The sequence below is a fragment of the Nyctibius grandis genome, chromosome 28, assembly GCF_013368605.1.
Source record: "Nyctibius grandis isolate bNycGra1 chromosome 28, bNycGra1.pri, whole genome shotgun sequence".
Classification (NCBI taxonomy): Eukaryota; Metazoa; Chordata; class Aves; order Nyctibiiformes; family Nyctibiidae; genus Nyctibius; species Nyctibius grandis.
The window spans coordinates 6,173,488-6,183,997 of NC_090685.1; the positions used below are offsets into that span (position 1 = coordinate 6,173,488).

Sequence of the window (10,510 nt, forward strand, 5' to 3'; positions counted from 1 at the left end):
AAATGGGGTGGGACCTGGCTTGGTCTGCTCCTCCCTTGCACGGGTTTCCTTACCTGCTGCCTTGCTGCCAGGAAAGGTACTTATTCAAAGAGAATAAAATGAGGAGTTTGGCTTTCTACCAGCAGCCGTGCCACCAAACCAATTTTCTGCAGTGGCTTGCTCCATCTCATGTTGACCTAGAGTGTTAATTTTTGTCTTTTAATTGACATTCGTTGTCTCTCCTACCTCACTTTACAGAAATTTTTAATGTTCTGGTTATTTGGAGCCTAGGGAAAGACACTGTCGGGATTAGCCAGAGGTCACTAGTCACCATCATAACCCATCGTGCTCATCCTCTCCTCTTCAGCACACGGACTTGCTCTGGAGTCAGTTGTCACCTTTGTCTTGAGCCTCATAGGGCCACTTGGTCACGTGCAGACCTCCAGCATGCCCAAGCCCATGACCCTCACTACATCTGTTGTTCCACCCACTGGTCTCCATCGTGTCGTAAGTGTGATTCAGCTTTCCCTGCTCGTCTGCCAGCTCTCTTTCATCAGACCTTCCTCGGTGTCTCCAAGCCTTTCTCGGCAGTCTGTTCTGCCTCCCCTGCATGCCACTCCATGTGTGCCCCTTGCGTCACCGGTCCCGCTTGCCAGCGCTTGGCTCCTGCCCTTTCTCCAGGTGAGTAGCCGTGCCTCGTCTCCATCTGCCCTGTGTCACAAGCACCAAGTGCAGAAGTTAAGACATGCTTTTTTTCTCAGACCGTTGCCTTTTGACCCAAGCTATTGCCCACCTTTTTTTTTTGTTAGTTTGTTTTTCCAGATTAGGAATCCTTCCTGCTCTTTTCCCTCAGGACACCTTTTGTTGTGTCCAAGGCCCATTACTGTGCCAGGACCAGTTTTACCTGCAGATGCTGGAGCCAGTTCCAGGGATACCTTGTACACACGCTGGCCCTGCCCAGCAGGTAGAACAGCAGGATGGTGTCTCATCCATGTGCGCATTCCCCTCTTTTCCATGGAGGAAAAAAAAAAGTCTGATAACATCAGGATTTGTAAAACTGTGCTTAAAAAAAATGTAAAATCATCAGGCAGAGCTTCACATCACCTGGTGCTAGAGTAAACCTTTCTACTCTTCTTGAACTGTAGTAAAGCCCTGGGAAGTTGGATGAGTAGAAAGAAGGATTGATCAGACTTGTGCTTCCCGAGCAAGTGTGCAAGTTGGAGGATTAACTGTGCTCCCCTCTCTTGTTCCTAAGGTGATAGTCTGGGGAAACTATGGACGCATGGAGCGCAAGCACTTCATGGGAGTCGCCAGGGTCCTCCTGGAAGAACTGGATTTGTCAACTTTAGCGATCGGCTGGTACAAGCTCTTCCCAACCTCCTCGATGGTAGATCCCACTACAGGCCCGCTCCTGCGTCAGTCCTCACAGCTTTCCCTGGAGAGCACAGTGGGACCCTGCTGTGACAGGTCTTAGTGAGTAAGGAAGGGGGAACTGCTTTTGTTTTTTAAACATGCTGTCAAGGTTTTGTTTGCTGGAACTCTGACCTCAAGCGCGATGCATGTTCAGTCAGTTCTTGTGGAGCTGGAAGAGGAGGATAAACCAGTGACCTTAGACAGAAGACGAGGGGGAGGGCGCTGTGCCCTCTCCGTCCGAGGAGGAGGTGCCGTGGGGCATGAGTCCTAGTTGTCAAATTAGACATACACCTCTTGTTTCACTTCTCTCGCTGTCATTCTTGGACCCTTGTTTCAGATCAGCATTAACCCTGGAAAGTTGCAGCATTTGAAAGCATTGGCGGGGAGTGAGGAAGGTATTCTTCTTAACTGTGTGTCTTAGAAATCTCTAATACGGATTCTTTCATGAGAAAGTACCTGAAAAATTCAGAGGCTGATATCTGACCTAAAAACAGCAGGAGCAGAAAGTTTCAGAGGAAGCATTAGGATTTTTATAAGGCCTTTCTTCTTAAAAAGGAAGAAAAAGAAAGAAACCTGCAACTCTCTCTTTAGAATCAGTTCCCTGTCACTGAGTCATGGTAACTGTAACACTGTCGTCGCTGTGTTTTCAAACTGTGCCAAATTACCAGCAAGTGTCTTTACTGCATTACTTGTCTAACACTGCTGATGAAGCATACTTGGTGGGAGAGTAAGTAGCGCCTACTTACACCAGGCAGTTTGAACAGAGTTTAGCAGGCTAATTAACTGCAATTTCGCTCAGAAAAAAAAAACCAACACACTAGAAGTGGGAGCTGAACATCAGGCTTGCAGCTTGAGATATGTTTTATATTGTCAGATACAATGTTCTGCAATTTGCTGACTCCCTTACTTGTTGCTGTGCATCCTTCAGTCACGATGTCCTCTATCTCCTGCTTTTCTTCCATCTCCTTTGTACTGGTACATATCTGCTGGAGATGCTGCCCTTCCTGTTGTGCTATGGACTGACCTGAAACAGGACTGTTTTATTCTGCCACGGGAGAGGAGATGGAGGTTTCTGGGGGTGCAGAAGAAAGCAACCTCAGTTTGTCACCTGACAAGAAGGTGCTGGAGAGTGTGTAACCTTCCTTGTGGAGAGAAGGGTGCTTTAGGCAGTCTCGGTAGTGCACAAACGTTGTCCAGTGTCCTGCAAGAGGACGTGCAATCCCCGAAGTATGGAGAGGTAGTGGGTGAGGAGTTGAAGACGCAGTGGTCACAGCATGTATATTTTGTTAATTAAAGTGCAACACTGACTGTAAATGAGTCTTGGAGATTAAGCCAGTAAAGCACGTTCTCTGAGCTGCCGAGCTACAGCGGCTGTTGTCAGCAGTCACGTGCTGGAGTAAGTGCACTAGATCCTTCAGACAATTAAAAAATTATCCAAAATCACAGAGAATCTCCAAAGATTTTCTGTTGATAGACCTGTTCTGGCTGGGTTTTGTCTTAGTTCCTAATGAGGGTTTGATGGCTGCTGTCTCAGAATAAGCTCTTGGAGATGTTTTACTTTGTGATTTAAAAGTGAAGGTCCCACGTCACGTTTAGGAATGAGCAGATCCTTGACCTGTCGTAGAGGCATACTGAACGTTTATTTCTGCATGTGGACCTCAGCTTTGTTAGAATAAAAGCATGAGTGTTGAGTGATGGTGAAAGCAGTTGCTTTTGGTCCTAGCTTGTCAATGGCATTTTAAATTATTTTGACATAAATTACAGGACAGATGCAAAGATAATAGGCCTTACAATAATCTCTGTAAAAATTATATAATATAAAGGAGAGGGAAGGAGGATAAGGGACATAGAATGAATAGGTTTTTGAGTCTTCAGTGGCAAAAGCCTCAACATTTCAGATAAATCTCTTAATTTCCTTGATCAAATACGTCTCTGGCCTCTCACTAATTATTTTTTCTAATCGTATTAGACGATTTCTATATATTAGCCGAAGAAAGCTGTTGCATGCTGGTCAAACTATGTTGTGGCTCTCTCTTTTATTTTTTTTAAAAAAGCACATTTACTGTAATTCAAGTTGGCATCTTTTCCTCTTGGTATGTAGTGAGTACTAGGCAATATTGTACAATATGTGTATGAACTAGAATAGATTAGGTAGATTTAGTGGTTTGTAGCACTGGATCTTTTAATAACTATGTCTTTAAAAGGACGGTGGGCAGCTCCAGGTACGTGCCAGACCTGGCGGCTGAGTAACAGGGCTTCTGTCTTAAGGTATGACGAATACTTTATGTTGGTACTTAGTTTGGACGTTATCTACCAGTAACAGCTAGTTAATCGTGGGTTTCCTGCGTCCAATAAGATGAATGCAGCATTTTTGGAGTCTTTAGTGGGGAGTAGGAGACTATATATGCCAAAAATATTCCCCCAGAAAACTTTGTTTAATGACCGTCTGTTGAAAAGCTCAGTTCCTGTACGCCTGGCAAATGCAACGTGTCTCTCTCCTACCCCTCCAAAAGCTCTGCAAGCTCAGAGGTGATTGGTTTAGTTGCAGTAGGACTGAGGACTATCTTCCGTCTGGTTTTAATCACGCTAAAAGGTCACTGTCAGGGTAAATAAAAAGTTACACTTCTACTTGTGTTATTTTTGTTAATGTCTCAGATTCTGGAATTTGGAGGCAGTTTTAACAGTCTGCTCCGTCCTGTTTTCTTCTGCATTTTTTTACGTGGTTGATTGTAGTCCAGTGGTTCTCGCTTTTGTTTCTACTCACTTCCAAGTCCTGTTTCTCCCTAGTAAGCGAACGTCGCAACCCCTGGCTGCCACGCACAGCAAAGTCACGCGAACCGGCAAGCGCAGATGATGGTCCTTCCTAGAGCAGGCTGGCGGGAGCCCCTGGGAGCGTGCCCGCGGGCGCAGACTGAGGCAGGAGGGGTGCACGGTACCCTACGGTCTAAATTCTTGCTTCGCTCGTGCCCGTGATTCCTGCGCTGACCGTGGCGTGTTGTAGTTAAAAAAGAAATCTTCTAGTTATCCATCCATTTAAAGACTCTCACTACAGCATCCAAGGCAAGTCTCAGGCTTGGAATAGCTTGTTTTTATAAAGCCTAACTGTTTTTTTTCCCCTCCAAATTTGACTTGCCAGTTTCTGTCGAAGGTGATGTGATATAACAGTTGGGGTTACCAGTGTGGCCATGTAAAAAGTAGCGGTTTGCTACGGTGATGAGCAGCTGACAACTAAACGGTGGTCCCCTTTGCAAGCCCTGACTGAGTTTTTTCCTGTGTCTGAGTCTAGCTGTTAGTTATTGTCAGGGATGGGCAGGGAGAGGAAGAGCAGGAGACTTTAAAAAAGGCATCGTAGTATTTTTGGTCTGTGAGCGATGGTGAGGGTTGAGACTGAGGAGAGGGAAATACCTGCCCCGCTCAGGGCTGATTCCCTGTTCCTTGTGCATGAAATACTACATTTTAATAGTAATGGGAGGATTGCTTGCCAAAAAAGGAGAGCCAGTCCCTAAATGTCACCTCCATTACTATTACCATTGAAAACAAAGCAATCCTGATGCTGCATCCCCCGCACACAGGGAGAGCAGAGCACGGAAACCGTGCCTCACACACGGCTCTGTCCTCTCCGTGGTCTGAGCAAAAAGCAGCCGTGTCCGTGGTTAGTCCTGGTTTGTTCAGGCAAAAAATGTGATATTTTCCCAGTCTCCTGGTGTTGCTTTCCCTTTGCCCCGACACAGCTGGGGTGCCGCAGAGCCAACACAAGGTCCTCGCTCTGCAGTTCAATCCACGGGTCCCTTCTGCGCTGCGCCAGGGCCTTTGTGTGCGCGGGCAGGGTAAGGGCCGGGTGACTTTATTGTTTAGCCAAGTACATCCCCACTTCTTGGCCATAGATTGTTTCAAGGGACATTGCAGAATTATTTGCTTTGAATGAAAATATATATTTAAAGTTTCTAGCTACCGGATCCTTTATCAATGTACTGTTCTAAATTTGCAGGTCTTCTGGAGTACAAATATCACAAGTTCCTGTAAAGGAGCTGTTTTAAAGATGTTGAGGCAGTTGACAGAATCTCAACCTAAGCATGTTTAGTAATGTTTAGACAGCAAGACAACTTTTTTATGAAACTCATTTTAAGTTAGTTTATTACATGCTGTTGGTAATATTTTAAAACAGGAAAAATATTTTTCTTTAAAGACAAAATGATGTATGTTTTTTAACAGATAAATATAATTTAGTGTTTTCAAAAATGTTTAATGTTCTTGGTATGAAGTTTACTCATTCTTTTGATTTCTATGTTCCTTGTTATATTTTATCAACTTTTTTCCAAAAGAAAAAGAGACATATGTAAATAAACACCAGAAAAGAGTCCTATAAGAAATTCTGTTCAAACTGGCCATAAAATTATTAGTAAGTATTTGTTATCGTTCATGAACTCTCAGCTACTATTCAAGCCTTTGTTGAAAGAATTGATGTTGTATTTTCAAGATGAGGACTACTTAGCTAGTTTTGTCATAATCCTGTACTCTGTATAAAAATCTTTTTATAAAGAAAGTCTAATAGGCTAACAAGCAATAATATATTCCATTTGGTGTGCACAGATTGTGACTTGCAGGCTGTAGTACATATTGTTGATACAGTTTATAATTGTCTTCAATCTCAATGACATCACTTTTGAAAAAGATCCATATTAATTAACTTTGATTGTAAAAAAAAACCCCCGAAGACTGGGCTGTTGCCTTGTGAGATATATTCATCCTATAGACTTCTCTGTGAGTGTATGTGCCCATCGACATGAAATCTCTCTTAGGTGAAGGATGGAACAGCTGTAGGTGACTTTATACTACAGAGGTTAAAAATAGTTTCAATATAAACTTCCTGACTGTTTCGATCTCCCTGTTTTTCTTAGGCTATCTAGTGTTTGTAACTCAAACGCGAATGGTTCCCACTGCCACTGTAGCCCTGACAAAGCAAAAAAGCCTTTGCTCTCTGGGGCCACGAGTTCTGCCTGGCAGCTGCCTGTTTCCCTCGAGATGCCGGGGGCAAGCTAAAGGGAGGGTGCTTTTACAGAGCAGCAGGTTGAGCTGCTCGTCTTTAAAGGCGTCGTGGGTTATTTTGTCCGTTTCATAGATGGTATTTGTCCGTTTTGTTAGCAAATTCCACCCAAGGCAGAGAGGTTGCACCTTCGCAGAGGATCGCGGGGCACTAACGTGTCAAACAGGAGCAGGCTGTTCTGTGCCATCCTTCAGAAGTTCGCTAATGCTGGGCTCATCTACAGATTTTTCCAAAGTGGCAGGATCGGGATATTGGATTTTAAGTCAGCTCTATCATTGCTGCAGTGCATAAAATGAAACAGCTTCCAACCAGCATCCCAGTTCATTGCCTGTGGATTTCTTGCAGCATTTCCCATAGGAAAAATCTTCACCTTGTTCTCAAGATTGCCAGGCATGCAGCAGGTCACTGGCCCGGTGATACTGGGAGCCCCAGTGAATGATGAAATAATGCACGTTTTTTTTGTGAAATGCTTTGAGAATAAAAAGAGCCGTGTAAATGCAAAGGGCCGTCAGCGGAGAGGTCCAGGAAACGACACGTTATAGCACCTTTAATAGTGCCAAGGGGCATCCTGAGACCTGGAGCGAGCATCTAAAATGAAATTGCAGCTACCAAATTTGAGCCAAACATTTAGAGAAGAGGATGATGAGTGAAAGTGCACACCTGCCAATGCGTGTATGTTTGTGGGTGTCCATATGTGTGTGCCTGTACGAATGTATACAGGCGTACGGCGCTCAGTAATGCCTGGAAAAACCTTCCAGAAACCTTTGGAAAATGCCAGGTTCCCTTAGGGAGGCGAAACCCCTCTGGAGGGGCTGGCTGGTTGTGCGACCAGGGTCTCATTCCCTTCTGCGAGCCCTTTGCCCATGTCTGTGGGACGCTCGTGAAACCCGGCGTGGCAGAGACCAGAGCTGCGCCCTGGCCGTATCTCACGGTCTGCCTGGCTTTCCAGCGTGCGGCTGTGGACGTGGTAATGCCCCAGGGAGTTCGCAGGTGATTAGGTATTCTCAAAATGGGGCTAGAGAGTCTTAAACTCACACTGCCAGACTCCTCTCTGCTCAGTGGCCGACGTCCCAGTGACCGAGCAGCCGCACGTCCATCCCTGGCCCCAGCCGCTCGCCCACGACAGCAGCATCGGGCTCGTTCCGGGGGAACCTCAGGCTCTTCTCGTGGTGTAGACACCCTTCTGCCCTCCCTTTCCCGTGGTAGCTGCTCTCATCCTGGTAGAGGATAGGAACCGGGGAGAGTTTCTTGTAGCATTTGGTTCTTTGCACTTTAGCAGCTGAAACTGAGAAGGAGCCAGCACCAGCCCTTTACAGAGCACCAGCAAACAGAGGCTACGACCTAACGATTTTCCCTTCGTGACTTTCCAGTAGCTAAAATGGCAACCAAAGCTATAGCGTTAAGCCCCACTCCGCCAGGTCAGTGACAGCCTTTGCATTTACACTGCACGCTGGGCATCTCCGGTGGGCTTGGGACCCCCTCGCAGGGGAAGGAAAGGGCTTTGTCCTGCAGAGGGGCCGTGCAGGGACACGCAGGCGTGGGCAGCAGTGAGCGGGCATGGGGGCACAGCAACCCCAGGGCAGAACCGACGCACGCTGCTGAAGCCATGCCCACGAGCTTTCCAGGAGCTGGGTGTTTGTAGTTGCTTGGGCACCACAGACAGGGATGGCTGCCCACCGGGGCTCCAGATCCCATTAAACACCAGCCTGGAACTTTAAATCCCGCAGCCGTTTTTTCTTTGGGGCTGTTGCTCCTTACCCAGAGCTGCTCACTGGTGTCTGCTTTGGTGATTTCATCTCCTCGACCTGGAGCTGGTTTTGGCTTTGTTTGGAGCAAGGAAGAGTGAGGCTTGGAGAGTGAACCCAAGGCACGTTCCCCCAGCCCCACCTTGCTGGCTTGCTGGGTGGAGAGGGCGTCCTGGGGATGCCGTGCCTCACCCGAGACCCCCTCCCGCAGCACTGCCGTGGCTTGCCACCCACCTGGGGTGCCGGTGTCCTGCCCACGATTTGTGGCACTCCTGAATTCAGGCCACAGTGGGTCCTTCCTTTCCCATTCTTGGTAGGAGCTAGGAGTCTTCTGCAGGGGCTCCGCAGCCCAGATGTGCCGTGTGGACGGCCAGGAGAAGGCAGGGACAGGGAGGGAGCTGCCTCTGTGCTGGCCAGGGAGAAGGGGAGCTCCCCGCGAGCTCTCCTCCAGGTTCCCTTTGCTTCCCCCTACGTGGGTTCTCCCTTCCCTCTCGATACGAGGCCTTATTCCATCCCGAGGGGACCGAGGCTGCCCGCAACATCTCTTTGCACTGACGCCTCCATCCCGCGCTGCCCGTGGGGAGCCCCGGGGCGGTGCAGCAGAGCTGGCCTCTGCCCGGGGATGGAGCCACCCCCGGCCCATCCCCGCTCTCACCTCCCAGCGTGCCCGCACTCCGCCTCGTACCCCCGCTGCCCAGGGCCTGGCCACGGTAGGGAAATCTGCTGTCACGGGGTTAAACCTTTTTACTTCATTAATTGCTCCACGATGCCCGGTGGCTTTGCAGGGCACTGCACGGTTGCTACCTCTCCTCTTGCCTTTCCGTAGGAGTGGGGGCAGCTGATCTGCTCTTTTTGGCCTCTGTAACGCTCTCCAAAACTTTTTGGAGGTTTTTAATGTCATGCGGTGAGATGTAACCTCCGTGGAGCCAGAGGGAGCACAGGCAATGGGGCCGGGCAGCCTGCGTGCCGCCATGGCGAGTCGCGGGCGAGGTGCGAGGGCTGCCTTGGGTGGAAGGTGGGAGCCGTCCCGGCAGCACCGGTGGCCGCTCGGCTGTAGGCGGGGGAGGATTCTGCTGTACTTTTTTCCTGTCTGTAGGTTTTATTCAGACAATATGTAATGATTGAGTGATTTACAATTCCGTGTTAAGCTAATGAAAACGTTGATAATGGTGATAATAAAAACCTTTTTTTTTTCCTGCTGTGTGCTGGAGGTTTTTTTGTGGTGTCTCTGCCCTCTCTGTTGCCTCCACCATATGCTCACAGCTTGCTCCCCCGCTCCTCCCCCTTTCTGTTTAAACCAAGGCTGACACACCTGGTCCGGATTGGGGCCACTGGTGCAGAGCGATGCAGCTGCTGAGCACCTGGGGGAAGCGCACCCATTGTGGTGGTGGGAGGCTCTCCACCCCCCTGCCCTCCTGCCTGCGCGATGCCACGCACCCCAAAGGGCCCTGGGGAGCATCCAGGCGAAGGTCTCACAAACCAGCCCCTCGTGCCAGCCCAGAAGCACCTGCAGCACCCTCCCCGCCCGCGTGCCCCAGGCTGTGCTCTGGGCTCCGTCACTGTCCCTTCCCTGCCCCACGTGGGACGAGGGGACAGGCTGAGGCCAGGAAGCAGCTCACAGGAGAGTCCTGCTGCGCTGGAAGGATGGATGTGTTGTGGCCATGTCGCACCCCGAGCATGGTGTGAAGTCCTACCTCTGCCTCCAGTAGGATGGAGAACCTGGCAGGGAGCAGGCAGCCGTGCCACAGAGCATCCCCCAGATAAAGGCACCAGGGGAGGAACCCCCCTCACCCACCTGGGCAGCCCAGCAGTCCCCCCGCAGACCTGCCCTGTGGCACTGCTCTGCTCTGCCAGCCCCAGCAATCAGCGCTCCTGCACATCCCTGTGCTTGCCTGCTTGGGCATCACCTGTCTCGAAGCCCAAATCCCTGCTATTTTAGAGACGGGAACAAGAAAGCCCCAGTCGTAACAAGCCTGCACATATATGGGGTGACATCAAAGCCCAAAGCCACCTCCAGGGAAGCCCCAAACACCAGGAAAGATTGGAAACGTGAAGGTCACTGGCCAGGGAGGGTGGAGGAGCCCAGGGCATCCCCATGCAGGGGGCAAAGACACCATGCCACAACAGGCAGCATCTCTGGGACAGCCACTCTGCCCCGCTCCGATGCCCAAACATCCACAGGGATAACATCCCTGGATACAAACACTGCCCACAGCCCCGTGGCACGGGAGCCAGCCCTGGCATACCCCTGCAGCTGAGCAGGGCTGGGGTTTGGGGCTCGGACACATCCCTCTGCTCCCCCTTGTGACAAATAACCAACCACCACCAG

The 10,510-nt window shown here is 49.4% G+C and overlaps 1 protein-coding gene across 3 annotated transcripts in view; it reads left to right on the forward strand.

The window, feature by feature from the left end:
- The window catches only part of RIMS4 (regulating synaptic membrane exocytosis 4), a 57,989-nt gene extending 48,613 nt beyond the window's left edge, over window positions 1-9,376 (forward strand). Inside the window, exons 6-7 of one of the 3 annotated variants that reach the window (XM_068419626.1) lie at window positions 523-660; window positions 1,235-9,376. In XM_068419626.1, coding sequence (XP_068275727.1) covers window positions 523-660; window positions 1,235-1,453 — 357 coding nt within the window. In that variant the 3' untranslated portion in view covers window positions 1,454-9,376. The other 2 variants (XM_068419629.1, XM_068419628.1) reach the window with 2 other exon arrangements.
- The last annotated feature ends 1,134 nt before the right edge of the window (window positions 9,377-10,510 follow it).